Source organism: Gekko japonicus, unplaced genomic scaffold (assembly GCF_001447785.1).
Source record: "Gekko japonicus isolate JY-2015 unplaced genomic scaffold, Gekko_japonicus_V1.1 scaffold320, whole genome shotgun sequence".
Taxonomy (NCBI): domain Eukaryota; kingdom Metazoa; phylum Chordata; class Lepidosauria; order Squamata; family Gekkonidae; genus Gekko; species Gekko japonicus.
In genome coordinates, this window is record NW_015168660.1 from 1,021,626 (window position 1) to 1,043,439 (window position 21,814).

Consider the following 21,814-nt stretch of genomic DNA (forward strand, 5'->3'; position numbering starts at 1 on the left):
AAACTCAGGTACAAAGTCACTAAACGGGAGCTCATTAGTAAATCTGATGTGGTCTTAACAAATCCAAGGAATTGCTTGATGGCTTCAGAAAGCCAGTGTTCCTTTGTCAGGCATTTCTTTACACTATTGATCTCACTGGCTTGTTCACTGCCAGGCGGGAGTGAGTCACAGCCACTCAATTTGAATCTGGTCTTTGTCAGATCGGCTCCCGTATTCACTTGTGCTTCCCGTAGCGTAGCACATGGCATGATATAAATAGAGTTACCAGGGTCTCAGGCTTTAGAGTTCCTTCTCAGGAGTTCACGTTAAAGCCTGGGAGCCATCAACCAGCCCACATGTTCCATGGCCTCTTCTAAACCATCTGCTCCTGGTATCTTATGGCACAGACCAACCAGAGAGACTCAGCAATCAGACACTCAGAGGTCATTTCGGGGGGGATCGCAGTTCCCCTGGGTGAGGTACGGGGGCGGGGCACATGACAAAGCCCCGCCCCCTGCTTCCAGCCGCCCCGCTTCTGGCCCTCATTCAGCCAGGAGGAGGCAGGAGAAGAGGGAGGGTAAGTTGCTTCCTCCCTGCCTCTCCCCACCCCTGCCTGCCTGGGGCCAGGGAGGGCCTTTGCGGGGCTTCCTTGCACTCCCGCCGGCCTTGCAGGTCCACCACCAGGCCCCTCATGGGGCTCAGCAGTGGAGCTGCAAGGCTGGCAGCGGCCAGGACCGTTGGGGGCTGGGTGTGTGGCCTTATGACACACTTCCGGTGATGTCAGGGGGTGTGGCCTTATGACACACTTCTGGTGATGTCAGGGGGTGTGGCATATGCTAATGAGTTATGCTAATGAGTTCCCCTAACTCTTTTTCTACGAAACGACCCCTGCTGACACTCACAGCTCAGTTACATCAGATCTCAGAAGCTTATCAGGGTTAACCTTGATAAACCTCAGGGGCCACCCTAAAGTCAGCTGCAACTTGAGGGTACTTTCTACCACCACTCAGTCCATCCCTACTGTGAATGGGTGACAGGAAGCCCACCCAAATCCTTATACATCCACTGCATCATCATATGTGGAAAGTGAAATTCTGTCATTGCCAAATCATTGCCCAGAGAGCTTAAAGTTTTACACATCATCTGCAGGTGGGGAAGGATCCAGCACAGGTGCAACACGCTGTATGACCACAGATTATTTAATTATATGAACCAGCCTTATGCTGCTTGTGCTGTCTAGCTCTGTCTTGTCTGCTTTGAGGGGCAGAAACTCTCCAGGCAGAGAATTGTCTTTCCTATCACCTGTTAAAGACACCCTTTAACTTGAGATGCCTGACTGAACATGGGCATGACAGCCAATCCCTGGGGGAGGGGTGATAATGCCCACTATATAAAAGACAAAAATTAAAAGTCTTGGGGGGGGGGGAATAAGAATATTAGAAAGAGAGAGAAAATTGGGGGGAAAGAAAAAGAAAAATTTGAAGAAACATACCAATAAAGCTTTCAAAATCTCTCAATGACAAAGAATAATACAGTTAGGTAAAGGTAAAGGTTCCCTTGCTCGAAAGCCAGTTGAGTCCGACTCTAGGGTTGCGGTGCTCATCTCCGTTTCAAAGCCGAAGAGCCAGCGCTGTCCGAAGACGTTTCCGTGGTCATGTGGCCGAAATGACTAAACACCAAGGCGCACGGAACGCTGTTACCTTCCCACCGAAGCGGTACCTATTTATCTATTTGCAATTTCTTGCTTTCGAACTGCTAGGTTGGCAGGAGCTGGAACTAGAGATGGGAGCTCACTCCATCATGCGGCACCCGGGTCTCGAACTGCTGAACTACTGACCTTCCACAGCCTGAAGTTCAGCGTCTTAACCACTTGATACTAAATTTAAAGTACGACTATTTACTCTAAAATTATAACAAAATTACATAACTCTTCTTTCTTTTCTGTCATTTAAAATTCTCCTTAGCTATCAGACCCACAAGCTATCAATTCATTATATCGAAGATATAAATATATTATTTTCCCTTTCATGCAATAAGTCGATAAGGGGCTTCCAGTTAGCAATAAATGTAGATGTTGTCTTTTCTTTAACCAGTGAGGTGAGTTTAGCCATCTCTGCAAGTTCCAACATCTTGAAGGAGAACCTAATACTTCTTAAAGACAAGCAGGCATGGACTGGATTGATGTCCGGATGGGAGAGATCCCACATTATAAATTGCACTGCTGTTTGAACTCTTGCACTGTAGCCCTAGGGGCTATGTGGATTCTGCCCATAGTTCTCTACAGTAACCCCAGTGTCGTTCTCCTTGTGGGGCAGCGGTCAGTATGTCAGACTAGGATCTAGAAGACACCCCCCCCCCATATGAAACCACCTCCATGAGGCTTCTGGATGATTTTAGGATGGCCAGTCTCTTTCTCTCTCTTGCACAGCTTCACCTATTTCACTGGGTTGTTTAGTAGCCAACAGTATATGCTCTGCTGGACATTAGAATGCTATTCGTTTCTCTTTTGAGTGGCACAGACGGAAACACATCACTCTTAGCGTGTTCTGATGTGCTCGTCGTGACTCTTTGCATGCCAAGGCTTGATGCCGGTTTTGTGGATTTTTTTTTTTGCCAACGAGTCATAGCTGACTTATGGTGACCCCTAGTGGCGTTTTTCAAGGCAAGAGATGTTCAGAGGTGCTTCGCGATGGCCTGCCTCCACGTCACGACCCTGGTATTCCTTGGTGGTCTCCCATCCAAGAACTAACCAGGATCAACCCTGCTTAGCTGCTGAGATCTGACAAGATCAGGCTAGCCTGGGGTTACCCGGTCAAGGCTTGATGCCTATAGACTCCCCGCCCCCCCCCGGGTATTACATGTTTATTTATTTACTACGTTTATACCCAGCCTTTCTTCCCGACAGGGATCCACAGCAGCCTATATCATTCCCCTCTCCTCCATTTTACACACTGATAATAGCCCTATTCACAAGTTACAACAAACACACATACAATTCCCGTACAGTGTATATTTAATTTTTCTTTCTATATGTGTTGAGTAATTATCATGATACATTCAATGCATGTGCAACTGAACATGACGTTGAAACCACACTTTTATCCAGATACTGGTCCCTGCAATGTTCAGTAGTCGTTTCATGTGTTGTTTTCATTTCAGCATTCTAGCATCTGGAGCGGTTCCAGGTTTTACTCACATCTCTGGATAAGCTGGCTAGAGAAACTGCCCTGACAGAGTCTGGTAGGCCTTCTGTGTTTTTTTATCCATTTCTCCTTAATAAAGCTACTATATATTATTTATTACAAAGACTATCAGCAGCTTCCTGGATGACAGCTGACCGTCTCGTTTCTTTTGACAAGTGAGCACTTGTTGGCCCTTCCTTACAAACAGATGTATGCACGTACGTACATGCAGGCTGTCCATGCGTTCACTATGATGTGTGAAGCTACAGGCAGCTCTGAGCCTGGTGTACACTGCATCCAACAGCTGTGCAATTGAATGTTGCTGATGTGCACTGGTTAACCTGGCTTGCTCTGGCTTCTACCATTAGTCAACCCAACAAAGCAGTTTCCTCTTCTGATTAAAAAACTCCAACACTTAAAAAAATTATTCTGTCTTACAATAGGTCCAGCCTTGCTTCAACCCAGGCACCTCCAGCAGAATCTGGATCGATATTTACGGGGGTCAGGGGCAATGTTCCCTCTAAACTGTGCAGTCTTCTGAGCAAAAACTCTACTTTGTGAGCTACTGGCATTAAAGTTCTGAGCGAGTGATTTGGCTACTGCATCAATTAGCTTGCTCTGGAGCCCTCCTTCCTGGGCTAAGGCAAAAATCTGTGAGCTGGAGGCTAAAGAACTGTGAGCAAGCTCACACTTACTCAGCTTAGAGGGAAAACTGGTCAGGGGTCAGGAGCCAACTCATTAAGGAGGCAACCTCAGGCAGCCTCCTCAGGAGGTAGATTTGAAGAACCTCCCATCCTGGCCAACCATCTGCCCTACTGCCTGCCTCCCCCACCTCCACTCTCGGGTTGCCAACCTCCAGCTGTGGCCTGGAGCACTCCTGGTATCATAACTGATCTCCAGTCAACAGAGGTTGGCTCTCCTAGAGAAAATGGCTACTTTGGCACGTGGACTCTATGGTATTATACCTACAGGGCTCCCTCCCCTCACCAGGCTCCATACCCCCCCCCAAAAAACCCTCCAGGTGTGTCCTAACCCAGAGTTGGCAACCCCATCTCCCAGGCCTCTTGAAAAGCAGTGAGGGAGGCGAGCCAGTTCCTGATCTCACATGACAGTTTGACCACCACTTCTGGATGGCTGTTGTCAGGGTAACCAAAATGGCGGTGGAGTTCTCACAAGAGTTCAGGGAGCACTATAGGGCCAAAGCTGCTTGTCGCATTCTTTTTAAAGACAGCAGTGCAGTGATGCGGTGAGGAGGGTTATCTCCTTCAGCTTCTGGGTGGGGGCAGTGGCAGAATCAGCATGGAGACCCAGGTGGTGGGGCCCGTGGGGGAGAGCAACTGGTGTGGGGGCAGTGATTGTTTCTCGGAGCCAACCGCCACTGTTTTAGGTAACAGTGTCAATGGAATGTAAAGAAGCAAATGAATCTGAAACACCAGTATCTAAAATAGGTGAAACAAAAACGTTAATGATTGACAAGAAGGATGTGTAAAAAGGCACTGTCCTACAGCCTGAGACATTCCCCCCCCAAAAAAATAATAATAATAAGGAACGCCACACAATCCTCAGCGTGTTTTCGTAGAGGGAAGTCCCACTGAGTGCAGAGAGACTTCTTCCCATATAAATGAACGTAGGATAGCAGCTCTGGGGTAAGCCAGGGCTCATGTGGGCTTACAGAAGCTTAGAATATTTTCATGAGAAGAACTCTGCCACCGCAAATATAAACAGATTTTCCCCTGACTGTGTTCAGGGAGCCTTTTTAAAAATTCCTTCTGAGAACAACCGTCTAGGAATACACAGAAGACAGAGGCAATTTTTCTGTCTGCCAAACCAATGAAGAATGGTTTATGAGTGGCATTTCAAAATGTTACCTTTGGAAATTATACAGTACTCTCTCATTTTGTGACATTGTTGGTAAATTTGAGCACCGGCTGCAAGCGTGTGGAAAGTCGAACAAAGGAAAGAAAGAACCCAATGCCCTTTATTGATTTGCGGTTAGTTAAATTGAGGGGAAAGTCTTAGTTCGCACACACACACACACACACACACACCGACTGCTACAGGAAACGTAAAGATGTCTACATTTGTTCTTGGACTCTGTGACCGTGGGGGGGGGGAGATAAAAAAATGATAATTATCCAGCTGAGAATGGCAGTATTATCTCTCTCTGCCCACAGTTAAGATGGACTCTCCCCCCTCCCCCCACACACACATTATAGGCACAATCCAGTCAATTTGAAGAAGCACTTTAAAATCTGTCACGGGGGAAAACTTGTCAGATCACTTCCACTGAAGTCAGTGTGATGTAATACAGTATAACTTTGGCTGAACAGGGCCCAGTATTAATCTCAACCCCCTTGCAGGAAGTGAGTGCTTTCTGGTCTCTGTCATTTTGGGATATGGCCATTTCCCTTTTAATGTTCAATAGTGAGAAGCTAAAACAAAAACGACCCTGTGAAAGGTTTTAGGGCTGCTCAATGAGAATATTGTCACTGGCATCATGAAAACGGGTTCAGGCCACGTTCTTCTTTAAGCATGGGAGCTGAATCCGTAATACACACATTCATTTCCCCCCTAGTTAACAAAAGAATATTGGCACACTGGGAACAAAATTTAGGTTGGTCAACAGCCCATTTGTTATTTGGATGGTGTGTTTCCCCCCCATTTCCGCTGAGATCATTATCACTATTATTATTAAGTACTCTAGAAATGTGTTGCACCCTGACAGCTATATAAATTAATATCAATTATACAATTGTTGGTATATTATTAATAATAATAATTTACTATTATCATCATTGCAAAGCTATTTAAAGTCATAACTGAAATGTAAAGTAGGGGGGAAATTGAAGTGGCTGATTGTATGCCGTCAAGTCATAATGGACTTAAAGAGAGCGAACCCCTCATGGAGTTTTCAAAGCAAGAGATGAGCAGAGAGGTCTGTTCGCCATGGCTTTTCACTGTACAGCAACCCTCGTCTTCCTTGGCGGTCTCCCATCCAAGTACTAACCAGGGCAGATCCTGCTTAGCTTCCACACTCTGATGAGATGAAGCTAGTCAGGGCTGTTTAGGCTGCTAATCATTAATTAAAGTTAAAGGTAAAGGTTCCCTTGCTCGAAAGCCAGTCGAGTCCGACTCTAGGGTTGCGGTGCTCATCTCCGTTTCTAAGCCGAAGAGCCAGCGCTGTCCGAAGACGTTTCCGTGGTCATGTGGATGGCATGACTAAACACGAAGGCACACGGAACGCTGTTACCTTTCCACCGAAGCGGTACCTATTTATCTACTTGCAATTTCTTGCTTTCGAACTGCTAGGTTGGCAGGAGCTGGAACTAGAGACGGGAGCTCACCCTGTCATGCGGCACCCGGGTCTCGAACTGCCAAGCTACTGATCTTCCGGTCTGCAACTCAGTGTCTTAACCTCTGAGCCACTATGCCCCCATATAGTCATTAATTACTAACCATTAATATTAAACAAGACTAATATTATCTCGAATTAATAATTTATTAGTATATATTATTAATGCTGATGTTTATTATTAAAATAATTAATGCCATTTTATACCACTTTCCCCATAGCTGAAGCTGTAAATCAGTTTGTTATATGTGATTTTACAGCTCTGAATCTACTTTAGTTTTTGCTCTGTTAGATTACATTTAAGGTATTTAAATTGTTTTCTCAGAAGTGGTGACAAGTAAAGCAATACAGATCTAAAAAGACTGGACTGCTGGGGTCTGTTTTATTTCCGTCATACAGAGTTCAAGGAATTTTCCAAAGTATAAAAGTGTAACCTAACAGTCATGCTCTGCTGACTGTATTCTTCTGAAACGATAATTGCCAGTGTGGTATAGAATTCCCGGGCAGCAAGAGTATTTATCACATGCCCCTAAGGAAACTTTTTGGTTGTTATTGCTTCTCACCCCTTTGCTTTATTTAGCAAAGACTGTAGAATATGTGAGCCTTTTTTTGAACTCAAATATCCATATCCACATATATACGTACATACATGCACACAAAGTAATTTAAGAGGTGCCGTTTCCATATTGGCTTCCAAAGTGCAACATGTACATTACACATTCCTGCCCAGAAACAAAGTCCCGTGCATGATGCTCACATTCACACTTGTGTTGCTGCACGCATTGCTAGCTCTCCCTATTCTCTTCAGCAGAAAGGGCAGATGATGTGGTTGTCCTCACGAATGACATGAAACAACTTCTTCCCTTAAGAACGGAGCATGCATAGGAACTGGGACGCCCACTGCAAGGCACTGAACAGAGCTGTTTGCTGTTCATTCGTGAGAATATTTCTGTAAACATACGGACACGATCAACTGATTTCAACTGATGTCAGAGTGAGAGAGAGAGATCAGCAGCCCCATCTTATAGAAGTGAGTCACACACTATTCAATGAGGCTTACTCATGACATTGTGGCTGTGAGCACATGCATTCCATTCAAGACAATGGGAACTGACTGGGAATCATGCCTAGTATATCCTTCAGCTACTACTCCAGTATGCAAAAATGAGTTTACAGGCTCTTGAGAATCCCTACGTCTGTCTGAAAAGTCTCTAAGCAAACAAACCAATCAGACCTTCCCACCTTACAGCACGACAGGGGACTCGAATGTGCATGAAAAAGTGGCTGATTGAGAGGAGGCGGAGGGCAGAAGACCAGCCTGCTAGCTGCCATGACCTTTTGCACTTGGAAGGTCTTCTCCTTGAACCTAGACATGCTCGGCAGGGAGAGACATGCACTCTGCAGAAGTTCAGAAGCACTCTCGATTATCATCCTCGTCCTCATGCCACTATTGTCAAGGATGAGTCTTGGGACTGAAAACAGAAAATGTGTCCACCAAAGATCCAGTTGACGTAGGAAACCTGAGAATTCCATGCTCCCACAGGCAACACGTGAACCCAAGTCAGATCAGAGCCATGAGGGTCACCAACCTCCAGGTGGCGCCTGGAGATCCCCCACTATTACAATTGCTCAATATCAGTTCCCCTGGAGAAAATGGCTGTTTTGGAGGGTGGGTTCTATGGCATTAGACCCTGCTGAGGGCCCTCCTCAAACCCCACCCTCCCCAGGCTCCACCCCAAAAATCTCCAGGTATTTCCCTACCCAGATCTGGCAACCCTAGCTGTGACACATGGCTAGAGTGGGCTTAACCCTTTCCCCATCCCACTGCTTTCCAGATCTGAAATGCCTCTCTGTAGGAGTTGCCCCCACGTCCTTAAGTGCCATCAGGTCACAACCCACTTACGGCAACCCCAGCAAGGGGCTTTTGAGGCCAGTGAGAAACAGAGGTGGTTTTGCCGTGGCCTTCCTCTGCAGAGTCTTTCTTGGAGGCCTCCCTTCCAAGTACCAACCCTGCTTAGCTTCTAAGAAAGATTGGGCTATACCATGCCACTTTCCCTCTCTCTCGGGAAACTTACGGGCAGTCTAATTTTTCGATGAAGAATTTGCAGTGCACCTGCGTCAACAGGACCCATGGGAACCGTAAGTATTCTGCAACCTGCTATGATCCCTGATCCCTGGCTCACATTCTGAAGGCTACAGAATGGCTAGGCACAGTTTTTCACCGTTTCGCAACTTTCAATGCTGGTTTAAGTACAGACATTATTTAGATTACACAGAATTCATCCGGAAGAAGGGTTCTGTGTCAACTCCAAAACATGCATATTTTTAAAACCCAGGGATCGTTTCGTAGAAAAAGAGCTAGGGGAACTCATTAGCATAACTCATTAGCATATGCCACACCCCCTGACATCACCGGAAGTGTGTCATAAGGCCACACCCCCTGACATCACCGGAAATGTGTCATAAGGCCACACACCCCGCCCCCAACGGTCCCGGCTGCCACCGCCGGCCTTGCAGCTCCACTGCTGAGCCCCATTAGGGGCCCGGCTGTGGATCTGCAAGGCCGGTGGGAGTGCAAGGAAGCCCCACAAAGGCCCTCCCTGGCCCCAGGCAGGCAGGAGTGGGGAGAGGCAGGGAGGAAGCAATTTACCCTCCCTCTTCTCCTGCCTCCTCCTGGCTGAATGAGGGCCGGAAGTGGGGCGGCCGGAAGCAGGGGGCGGGGCTTCGTCATGTGCCCCGCCCCCGGTACCTCACCTGGGGGAACTGCGATCCCCGCATTCCCCCCCGAAATGACCTCTGTTAAAACCCAACCACTAGGTAATACCACCATCTCTCTTATTTCACACCCTGGAATCCCCAGAGACATCACAAGAGAAGAGAACAAGCCAACCGAGCCTTACCTAACATTTTCACTGTTTGCGTATTGTTTTTGTCCCTGACAGAAGTCTTTGGTCCAATGTCCTTCTTTTTTCTCCGCCAGAGCTTCCTCACAATCAGGCTGTACAGGACAGTCAAGCAAAATACAGGCAAGAAAAAAAAGACACTAGAAGTCCACACCATGATGGTCAGGAGCCCCGACTGGATCGCGTACTCGGTGGCCCGGCATTCATTGGTCTCCGAGGGATTCGTCCCATTCTCATGCTCGACCCCAACCAAGACGAAGATAGGGCCGGCGGTGACGAAAGACACCACCCACAGCACGAGGATGACCAGTTTGACTTTGCCTTTGGTGATCACCACTTTGGCCCTGAGCGGAAAGCAGACGGCGAAATACCTCTCCACGCTCAAGGCGGTGATGTTCAGGATGGTGGAGTAGGTGCAACACTCGCTGACAAACTGGAAGAGCTTGCACAGAAGGTCCCCGAAATTCCAAGGCCTGTACTGCCAGAGGCGGAAGAGGTCCAGGGGCATGCAGAGAAAGATCAGCAAGTCCGAGAAAGCCATGCTGGAAAGGTAAAGATTGGTGGTAGTCCTCATGTCCCGGAACTTGGAAACCACCAGCATCGTCATCAGGTTTCCCAGAATGCCAACCACAAAGAGCAGCACACAGATGATGGTGACGCCGGTAAGCAGCGGCGCGGGGAAGAGGTGCAGCGGGTAATCCAGCCATGTGTCGTTGTTGTAATCCATGACGGCAAGCCCCGGGGGAGATCCAGCCTGCGGGCAGCTCTCGTTGTACATCCCTGGGATCTAGAGACCCTTTCTGAGCATGAGCAGGATTCTGACGATCTTGAGGGGCCACGTCAGCAGCTCATCGTGTTGGTGGCGACCACGACGGCCGGTGGGCATTGACATCCGGGTGGGGCTGTACGAAAGCAAGCCAACAAGAGGCGAGGAGAGGTGAACAAGATACGGAAAGGGGGTTTGGGAAGAGGCTGAGATCTGAGATGAAAGCCAAGCTGGCCTTTCCTGGGGGTTGACTAATTCACCTGGGCTAACTTCATTGTGCTTCTGCATTCATGAGACCAAACAGAAATAATCATAAGATCGGTCCGCACACACACACACACAACACTGCTTGACAACGGCTGCTGAACGTGTGAACTCAATCACACTCAATCACACAAGGAGGTATGATGAGCCCTGCTGGGTCAAAACCTGCGGCCCATCTAGGGACTAGATGTGGAGGGGCCATGGCTCAGTGCTAGAACATCTGCTGAAGTTCCCAGGTTCAATCTCTGGCATCTTCAGTAACTACCATGAAGGAGTTGAGAGGGAAGGCCTCAGCTTGAGACCTTAGACCCCCAGTCTGAGTAAGCAGAACTGACTCTGATGGACCAGTGGCCTGGTTCAGTATAAGAGAGCGTCGCATGTTCATGGGTTCAGAATTTCACACACAGGACAGTCAGTTGCCCTGGAGGGACAACAGAGACGGCACGGAGGTCAAGGCCTTCCTTCCCCTGGTCTTGCCTCCTAGCACTGTTAGAACAGCCTGGGGAAAGGGTGGTAATAATCCATGCATACAAGTCATCAATGGATGCTGCACTGACAAACACGCATGTGTCATGTAAACAGGGCCACAGAATGAAAGATCCGAAAGAAATCTTGCTCCGTTCCCTCCCACAAACCCAAACAGATCAAAAGGCAAGAACGAGCTTGGTGTAGTGGTTGGACTAGGATCTGGAAAGCCCAGATTCAAACCCCCCACTCTTCCATCGAAGCCCGCTGGCTGACCCTGGGCCAGTCACACCGTCTCGGCCTAACCTACCTCACAGGGTTGTTGTGAGGATGAAATGGAGGCGAGGAGAACAACGTAGGCCACTTTGAGTCCCCACTGGAGATCAAGGCAGGGTGTAAATGAAGTAAAACAAACAGATAAATCAAAACCATCAACAGCCAATGAGCTGCCTTTGAAATCCCAAACATCTGTGCCAAAAACAGAGAGGGGGTGTTTGTCGAAGGAGAATCCAAGGTGAGTCGGACAACGAAGCCAGGCTCTGTTTTGTACCGGGGAGACACCACTAGCTGCACTGCAGAAAAGGCCTCCCATGCTGCATGGATGTTCAAGAGCCAGGCTGTGGTAGTGGGGAAAATAAGAGCATAAGAAGAGCCCTGCTGGATCAGACCAGCGGTCCATCTAGCCCAGCATCCTGCCTCACCCAGTGGCCAACCAGTTCCTCCGGACGGCCGACAACAGGGCATAGAGGGCGAGGCCTTCCCCTGATGTTGCCTCCCGGCTCTGGGGTTCAGAGGCATAGTGCCTCTGAATGTGGAGGTTCCCCTCAGTCACCAAGGCTAGTAGCCATTGATAGACTTATCCTCCATGAATCTATCTAATCCCCTTTTAAAGCTGTTTATTCCTGTGGCCATCACTACATCCTCTGGCAGCGAATTCCACATTCTCATCGCTCTCTGGGTGAAGAAGTACTTCCTTTTGTCCGTCTTGCACCTACTGCCCATCAGCTTTGTTGGATGCCCACAAGTTCTAGCATTTTGGGAGAGGGAGAAAACGTTATCTTGGTCAACTCTCTCCACCCCATGCATAATTTTATAAACCTCTATCGCGTCTCCCCTTTGCTGTCTCTTTTCTAAACTGAAAGTGGGGAAAGTACTGTCCCATGAAGCCCAGCGTTCTCTAACCCTCCCTCAGAGGGATGTTGCGATAATAAAACAGAGGATAGCCCCATGCATGCTACTTTGAAGAAATGATGGGTGGCAAAGCGAGAAATGAAGACATCCGAAGAAATCATGCATTGAAACAGTCTTGCACCAGCCGGCGCAGAAGAGAAACGAAGGTGGCAGAATAACTCTTTTGCGGTCTGCACTCAGGTGCGGTACAGAATGGCCCCTGCCGCTTCGAAGAGGCACTGGAGGTCATGCAGATGAAACAACCAAGCAAACACAGCCGCTCTGTTGCTTTTGGGCCACTTTTTAACTCTTGCCCTCCCACACTCAGCCTGGAGCACCTCGACAATCAATGCACACGCAACCAGTTGTCAAAAACAATCACACACACACAAGTTTAGTGGCTCTCCACACATAATGCACATCAGAATGGGAAGAGGCTGTGGCTCAGTGGCAGAAACTTTACTTGGCATGCAGAAGTCCCCGATGCTCCCTCTAAGCTGTCGAGTCTTATGAGCAAAAATTCTACTTTATGAGCTGCTGGCATTAAAGTTGTGAGCAAGCGATTTGGCTGCTGCATAAACTAGTTTGCTCTGGAGCCATCCTTCCTGAGCTAAGGCAGAAATGTGTGAGCTGGAGGCTAAAAAACTGTGAGCTAGCTTACACAAACTCAGCTTAGAGGGAATCAAAGGATTCAGACACGCTCCCTGGCACCAGTGCTCCCTCTAAGCCAAGTTAGTGTGAGCCAGCTCACAGTTTTTCAGCCTCCGGCTCACACATTTTTGCCTTAGCTCAGGAAGAATGGCTCCAGAGCAAACTAATTTATGCAGCAGCCAAATCGCTCGCTCACAACTTTAATGCCAGCAGCTCACAGAGTAGATGGGAAAGACCTCAGCCCAAGACCCCTGAGAGCCGCTGCCACTCTGAGTGGACAATACTGACCTTGCTGGACCGAGGGTCTGATTTCAGTACAAGGCAAGCTTCCACGAGTCCACGAGACTCCCACCTGCAGTCCTTGCTTGGGTGCAAGTCCCCCTGAACTTGGTGGGACTTGCTTCCGAGTAGACACGAAATAGGAAGGAGGTGCCAACGTGCGTTAAAAAGACTCAGAGGGCAAATCACGCAACTTCTTAACCCTCCTTCCTGCTGTGATGACAAAGGGCACCTACAAGGGATGGAAAGGTCAGTTGTTCAGGCTTAAGGGGGCTTGTTGTCCTGCCCCTGAGATTCTTCTCTGTCTCCTGCTTACGCCCCCCCCCCCATCAACTTTCTTCCCGCAAACTCCTGGTCTACGGAGTACAACAGCAACATCAAAGGGAGGGAGAGGGGTTGGGGTGTGGTCGAGAGAGACGCACCCGACACCGCCCCCCCCCCCAATCCCCGCGCTGCATCTCTCAGGTTCCTTCAAGATTTAGCCCCTGAACTCGTTTCCAATATCAGTTTAAACCCGCGGAAAACTGTGCATCAGGAAGAACAACGGGGGGTGGGGGAGACATCCTCCGAGCATGTGCAGAGTGCCTTTTCCTTCTAGAGGGGCAGAGGGTGACTTACAGGCAGCTTGGAGCGCCGGCGCCTCTCCGGTTCTGCAGCAGAAGGAACTGCGGGGAAGCGAGTCCGGCCGAGTCGAGCCTCCGCCAGACCCCGCAGTGTGGATCAGACCCGCGGAGTGTCTGCGGCAGCCGCGCCAGCCTCTCTCTCTCTTTCTCTCCCTACCTGCGGCAGCTCCGCCTCCCTCCAGTCGGATGAGCCGCCGGGCAGGTGCGGGGGGGGGGAAGGTGGGGGGGCCGCCCCCCCCCCCCCGCCCTCCAACTGCGTGTGCCTGCAGAGGATCCCTTGATCTCCCCCCTCCCTTCCCCGGCTCTTTGGAACGGGGGCTCAGAGTTACTGCGCCTGGATGTGGGGAGGGCTCATCAAGGGGGTGCAAGCGAAAGGGGGGGGTGTTTGGGGCGGGGTGCGTGAGTTAAGGGGTGCTCGGCGTCGGGTGCCGCGCCAGGGAAATGGGCTGGGCTCATCTTCATTCATTCATTCATTCACTCATTCATTCATTCACTCAATCTCTGAATGCATTCATGAATGAACCTTACAAACGGCTCCCAGCTCGCCGTCCCCGTCCCCCCCCCCTTCCAATCTCCCAAGGCGGGTCAGCAAATCCGCGAAGAAGCCTTTTCCGTCCAAGAGAGCCGTCCAAGCCAGCGGGGCCATCAAGCCCGGCGAGGGGCGACTGCGCAGCTCCGGTGGCTTCTTTGCAAACCAGACGCTGACAGTGCGCCGGAAAAGACCTTGACCCGGCCACGCTCCGGACGTTTTGGGCGCCGCCGGGTGAAAAGTTGAGGCTCGGCCCGTCAGACGAGACGGGAGGCGGGCGAGGGAGGCAGCCGAGGAGAGGGGCTTCGGGTCTGGCCGAGGGGCAATGGAAAGTTAAAAGGGAACCGAGAGAGCACACGCAGAGGTCATTCTGGCTCTCCCAGCTCTCCTTAGGGGCTCTTTAAAAAGTTATGGCCGCCACGGCCGCGGCAAAACGTTCCCGCCTCCCTGAGCCTGGACTCCTAAAGGCAAATTCCACCTCTCGGTTGCCGCTTAGACATCACACTCGAGAGGTCATTCTGGCTCTCCCTGCTCTCCTTAGGGGCTCTTTAAAAAGTTATGGCCACCGTTGCTGTCGGCAGCGGCCACGGGGCCCCGAAACGCAGTGGAGGCCATAATATTTTAAAGATGTCCAGCTCTCATTAGGGGCTCTTTAAAAAGTTATGGCCACCGTTGCTGTCGGCAGCAGCTGCAACGGCAGCGGGGGCGTGGGCCTCCCTCAGCCCCTGGGTGGTGTCCTTGGACTCCGAGGGGCAAATTCCACCTTGGACTCGTCGGGCAAATTCCACCGAGTGTTGCCGCTCAGACATCACACGTGAGAGGTCATTCTGGCTCTCCCAGCTCTTGTTAGGGGCTCTTTAAAAAGTTATGGCTGCAGCTGCTGGCAGCGGCTGCATCCCCGCCTCCCTGAGCCCGAGTCCAAGGCCACCACCCCGGGGCTCAAGGAGGTGGGGGAAGGTTTTGGGGGGGCCGCCCACCGCAGTTGCAGCTGCCGCCACAGCGGCAGCGGCCATAACTTTTTAAAGAGCCCCTAACAAGAGCTGGGGGAGCCAGAATGACCTCTGGGCAATATTGCCTTTGTGCAATCATGGATTCTCTGTTGGCAATTATATCCCTATGAGCAATCATGGATTCTCTATTGGCAATTATGTACTCCATTATCCTCTATGGGCAAGCGTCCTCTCCATTATTCCTTAAGGGCAGGCATGGATTCTTTATTGGCATTCTGGATTCTCTATTGGCAGTTATGTACTCCATTATCCCCTATGGGCAAGCTTCATCTCCATTATTCCCTATGGGCAGTCATGGATTCTCCATTGGCAGTTATGTACTGCACTGTCCCCTCTGGGCAAGCCTACTTTCCATTATTCCCTATGGGCGATCATGGATTCTCTATTGGCTATTATGGATTCTCTATTGGCTATTATGTACTCCATTATCTCCTATGGGCAAGCCTACTCTTCATTATTCCCTATGGTCAATCATGCATTCTCTATTGGCATTCATGTATTGCCTATGGGCAATCACTGTCCACTCATGTATTCCCTATGGGCAATCGCTTGTCTTAGTTTTAGTACGCCCCATCAGAAGAACCTACCCTAACCAAAGAGCCAGTTTGGTGTAGTGGTTAAGAGCCATGGTCTCTGGGTATGATTCCCTACTCCTCCCCCACGTGCAGCCAGCTGGGTGACCTTGGGTCAGTCACAAGTTCTCTCAAAGCTGTTCTCTCAAGAGCAGTTCTCTCCATGCTCTTTCAGCCCCACCTGCCTCACACAGTGTCTGTTGTGGGGAGAGGAAAGGAAAGGAGATTGTAAGCCGCTCAAGTGAAGAGTGGGGTATAAATCCAAACTACTACTACTACTACTCTTCCCTCCATCTGCACAATCCTAGGTGTATCTATTCAGAAGTAAGTCCCACTGTGTTCAGCGTTAATTCCAAAGGTTACCGTCTTCATTGTTAGCAGGAAAATAAAACAAAAGTCCAGGAGTCCCTCAAAGGCTAACAATTATGCTTCCTGTGTCAGATCTAGAGTTGCCAATTCCAGGCTGGGAAAGTCCTGGAGCTTTGGGGAGTGAAGGCTGGGAAGGGCAGGTTTGGAGTGCAACCTATTAATTATAGTACACTGATGACAATGACATAAAGAACAATATTTATATTTGTAGGAAAGTCCACAAGAGAGACAAATATGCAGACAGGATTCGATGCTGTAGGCTGTCTTGCTTCAAAAAAGAGATGCAGCGAATATCAACGCAACACGCCTCCCAGGCAAAAGTTGCGTGCTTCGAGAAATCTTCAGGCAAATTATTTCTCATGGAACTGAATCACAAATACAGCATAGCACCATATACTTTACATGGTATCCGGGGGGCGGGGGGGGGGGGAAGAGCTAGCCTGCTGCACTCACCCAAAGCTCACAATGCTACAATGCACAAGTCAAGAAATTCTGTAGAAGGCCTCTCCAGGTCTCCATAGGAACAACCCAGACAGACCACTCAATAGCTGTGTACTATAATTAATAGGTTGCACTAGAGTCTTTCCTGTATATTATAAGAATACGATTTAATCGGATATATGAAGTTATAGTAGCATATCAGAACTGTGTGTTTTGTCTGAAAACGGTGTTTTCCCGCATTTACTCAACCCTGCCGTGTTTCCCGTATGTTTGTTGCCCACCTGGAGGTTGGCAACCTACCTCTTCCTCAGAGGCATCAGCATGTACATCGAATCACTGGGCTGCTTTAAATCCTATGCTGGAGAAAACATTGTTAGTCTTTAAGGCACCACTGGTTCCCAGTTTCACACTGTTTCCTCTGAGCTGCCTATGTGTAAGGTTGCATCCTGACAATGCCATTCCCATACAGAAAGTGAGAGGCTGGCTGGAGTAACTCTGTATGGGATGCAGTGCCGGATTTACGCATAAGCTAAATAAGCGACAGCTTAGGGCCTCGCAATCTGCTGGGGCCTCGAATAAAAACACAATATAAAAAATGATTTCAAATATTAAAATGGCTATATATTTTAAATTTTTCTGAGACCAGCTGATGTAATTTAAAACAGTAGGGGGCCTCTGGGTTTTGTATAGCTTAGGGCCTCAGCAAGTCTAAATCCGGCCCTGATGGGATGGATCTGTTACTTCACAGTCCTGTATATGTTTATGTGGGAGTAAGTCCTTACATTTATTCCCTGCCTTCCTCCTCTTTGGGGCCCCAAGGTGGCTTGCATTGTGCTGCGTTTTATCCTCATAATAGCCCTGGGAGGTAGGTTAGACTGTGTGACTGGCCCAAAGTAACCTGGCAAGCTCCCATGGTAGAACGATGATTTGAACCTGGGTCTCCCAGATCCTAGGCTGACATACAAATGACTACACCACACCAGCTCTCAGGTTCAAGTAACTGTATTCTGTGGGGCTTATTTCCAGGTAAGAGGAAATCATAGGATTGCACTTCTAGTAAACCAGAGCAATTTCCTTCCCCGTTTCCCTATGCATGATACGAAATTCTGTTTGCACCCTGCACTTCATCATACACTGACAAAGCACAATAAACCGCCTTTTGAGCACTAATGATCAGTGAAGAAAGAGTAAGTCATCTGAACTACAGGGGTCCTGAGCAGACACCTCTCTAAGACAGTAGAGGTGTGTTCTGGCATGAATGAATGTGAGCGATGAAGCGGAGAACTTGAGTCAATGAGAAATGGAACTGCAGGCATTCACACATGGGAGAACAATGAGAAACTAGTTTTGCGGTGCAGAGACCGGGCATAATCGTAGGTTGTTGAGCCAGGATGTATGTTTCCGGTGTCTGAAAAACAAAGAGAGATGTGTTAGGGTGTGGGAGACTGTTGAAGAAGCAATTGAACTTGGAAAAGACTGTGCTTTACTGTTTGGTATTAGCCGTGAGTGAGCATACCTGCACAGGGAGGCGCATGCAAAAGGAGTCACATTTTAAAGCTGTAGGCTGTGATGGAACAACGTCTGAGTCCAGTGGCACCTTTAAGACCAACAAAATTTTATCCTGGGTGTAAGCTTCCGTGTGCATGCACTCTTCTTCAGATATCTGAAGAAGTCTGCATGCACACGGAAGCTTATTCCCAGGATAAAACTTCGTTGATCTTAAGGGTGCCACTGGACTCAGACTGTGTAAACTGTGATGGATTAACCAAAAGGAAGTATCTCTGAGCAGATGCAGAACGCATATGTTTGATACTTACACCTGGGATTCAAGACAAGGGATTCCAAAAACACAGATGAACATTTCCAACAGGCAAGGAGGTAACTAAGGTGTGGCTGAGAACTATGTGATCTAGATAAGATATTGACAGATACTAAAATAATGTTAAGCTGTGTAACTCTTAACTATGGAACAGATGTGTTTTCAAGATGGAAGAGAGACAGACAGGTACTAAGCTGCTCAGAGGCTTAGCAAGAGCAGCTGGCCAGTTGGAGTGCACCTATTGCCACTCCTCGTTAGCTCTAATTGCAACCAAATCCAGTAAAACATACCTAGCATGATATTGAAGAAGAAGAAAGAAGAGGAGGAGGAAGAGGAGGAGACTGGATTTATATACCGCCCTTCACTACCAGAAGGAGTCTCAGAGTGGCTTACAATCTCCTTTCCCTTCTCCTCCCCACAACAGACACCCTGTGAGGTAGGTGGGGCTGAGAGAGCTCTATCAAGGACTGCTCTTGAGAGAACTTGTGAATGACCCAAGGCCACACCAGCAGTTGCTGGAGGAGGACAAAACTGGATCTGTGTGAAGCCGGCATAATTTATTTACACGACAGCTGGAGCAATGTATCAGAACTGCGAGAATTCTGTATTTCAGCAAGTCTTCGAGGTTCATAACCATTATGAATTCATCCTCATTCTGGGGTGGGGTGGGGTGGGGGCATAAAATTGGGAGTCTGCCCAGGCTTAGAAATAACAAGCTACAGCAGGCAAGAAATCCTGCTGCTCATCTTGTTTAGAAATTAACCTTCAGTTGATGAGCCTGTTTCTTGTAGGCTCAGGGCAGCCGGGTGTGAGGGTAGAATTATGAGATGGTTACAGTGAACCATACAATTTCAGACTGCTGGTGGACACCAGTTTTAATATGCTATGGAATGCTCAGGTTTAATGCTCCATGCATTAGAAAGATTCTGGCGCAGCTCCTTATGCCATGCTTATTTATGTCATGTATATTTTTTATTTCCTCCCTGATAGGAACCCAACGTGGCTTGCCATCCATTGTTCTGCCCTCCTCTACCTTGTCCTCACAACAACCCTATGGAGTAGGTTAGGCTGACCAAGGGTGCCTCGTCCCAAGGTCACCTGGCAAGCTTCCATGGCAGAGCAGAGATTCAAACTGGGTTCTTCCAGGTCCTATCTAACTACTATGCAAGTGTTTCAGCAGCAGGGATATATTTTTTTACACAGGGCAGCTTTCAAGAAGAAGAGAATAGTTGGTTTTTATTCCCTGCTTTTCACTACCTTACAGAGTCTCAGAGCAGCTTACAATCCCCTTCTCTTCCTCTCCCCACAACAGGCACCTTGTGAGGCAGGTAGGTCTGAGAGAGAGTTCTGAGAGAACCGTGACTGGCCCAAGGTCACCCGGCAGGCTTCATGTGGAGGAAGAGTGGGGAATCAGACCGGGTTCTCCAGATTAGAGTCTGCAGCTCTTAACCACAATGGAGCCATATAAGTAACGTGTTGTTTACAACAGAGTCAATAGCGGCTACATGGGTGGGTTTGCAGAGGAGAAGGTGGCGGCGGGGGGGGGGGGGGGGGGAAGGCTAGGGCCCGTCTCCCTGCATAGTCACAAACAGAGAGGAGTCGATGTGCGTCTGAGAGGCACAAAACTCCCACTGCATGTGTGATACAAAGTCCTCATGTCCCTAACAAACATGAGGACTTTGTTCTAATATGTTGTTGGAGCCTACAGTGAAATTAGAAACCAATGACACGTAACACAGTGACACATTTGCAGGACTCGATATCTTTACTGAAGTTTGTAAAGTTTTTTGCTTCATTTTAAAATAAAGTTACTATCCCTTTTAACCACTACACCATGCTGGCAGCAGTGTAACCCACTGACTGCAGTCTGGAGCCCAAGCCATCCTACTAATCAGGATCCTGCCATCCCACCTCGCAGATGGGAGCTCTGGAGTCGTCTTCTTTGCAGCATAAGGCTTTGGCCAATCACGTCCTTGAGGAAGGAGTTGATAGCCCTTGAAATTGCTTTCTGATTTTGTTTCCTTCCACATTTTGCCAACCAGCTGGCTCATGCAGCTGCAAGACTCCGGGCCCAGCAGCCCTGCAGCAATGTTTCACGGCCTCAAAAATGTGCCGCATTAGCTGACGGCAAAAGAAAGAAAGAAATGACACAGAATAGAGGGGCACACAGGAACGCACACGTTGAGTGAAATGGAAATAAGCCGCAGCAATCGAATCAGTCACACCGAGGCTGACACAAAAAGCTGTCTGTTCACCTAACGGCTATGAAAATTGCTAAGCTGAAGAGCAGAAATGTTCTTTGCGCCTTGCTTTTCTGGCAAGGGCTGCCAAAGCAAAACAAGTTATTATGTTGATTTGGGCAGCAAGCTACCTGTGCCTAGAAATCTAGCATCTCAGGGAGAAATGTTTTTGCATAACTGTTTCCCATACGTTCTAGGTACTACATACTAAAAGTTTTTTAATGTGGGGAAACAGTTTGAAATTGGGTAGTTTGAAATTGGGCAGTTTGAAATTGGGCAGTCCAGAACATCTCATTAGAAGAGGAGATTGGATTTATACCCCACCCTTCACTCAGAGTCTCAGAGCGGCTTACGAACTCCCATCCCTTCCCCTCCCCACAACAGACACCCTGTGAGGTAGGTGGGGCTGAGAGAACTCTGACAGAAATTGCCCTTTCAAGGACAGCTCTGACAGAACTATGGCTTGCCCAAGGTCATTCAGCAGCTGCAAGTGGAGGGGTGGGGAATCAGATCTGTTTCTCCCAGATTAGAGTCCGCGCACTTAACCGCTACACCAAACCCAGTTCTCCCAGATTAGTCTGCACACTTAACCACTACACCAAATTTATGCATTATATAGTCAGCATCTTCCTTTTTTGCCAGATACATGGTTTATAGCTCATTTCCCAGCAAGAGAGATGGACTGTACATATCCTACATCTCTAGCAAGCCGCAGGAGGCCAAGGCAGCAGACATTTGGGGGGTGTACCTATCAACACAACAATCCTGTGAGGCAGGTAAAGCCGAGAGACACTGAATTATTCAAGGTTGCCAAGAGAAATTAATACCTGGGCAGGAATTTCAGCCCAGATTACACTCAGTCTAACTCCAACTTTTTTGCAACCACACTGATCTTCACAAATACTTACATTTCCAGCCACTTGGGAAATAGTTACAGCACCCTGAGAGTTAAATACGCTGCAATCTTATCCAATTTCGGGTCAATTGAAACAGCTCTTCCTTTGATGTATTTATTCCATCCTTCCCCCTCCACACTTTAATTCAGACCAGGTTTGTTGCATCACAGTATGTTGTCATGGAAATATTTTTAAACTCATGGGTTTATGGGTAGAACGACAGGGGGAAAAACAGATGACCACCAGCAGGGCGAAGGGAGAAAAATCTATCAATTTAAAAAAAACAAATACTTCCATCAATTCA

General features: G+C 48.5%; 1 protein-coding gene across 1 annotated transcript in view; it reads right to left on the minus strand.

Moving 5' to 3' along the window:
- Positions 1-10,194, minus strand: part of GHSR (growth hormone secretagogue receptor) — an 11,393-nt gene extending 1,199 nt beyond the window's left edge. Inside the window, exon 1 of the mRNA XM_015415253.1 lies at positions 9,414-10,194. Within this exon, the coding sequence (XP_015270739.1) occupies positions 9,414-10,194 (781 nt within the window). The remainder of the gene's footprint in view (positions 1-9,413) is intronic.
- Between the last annotated feature and the right edge of the window lie 11,620 nt (positions 10,195-21,814).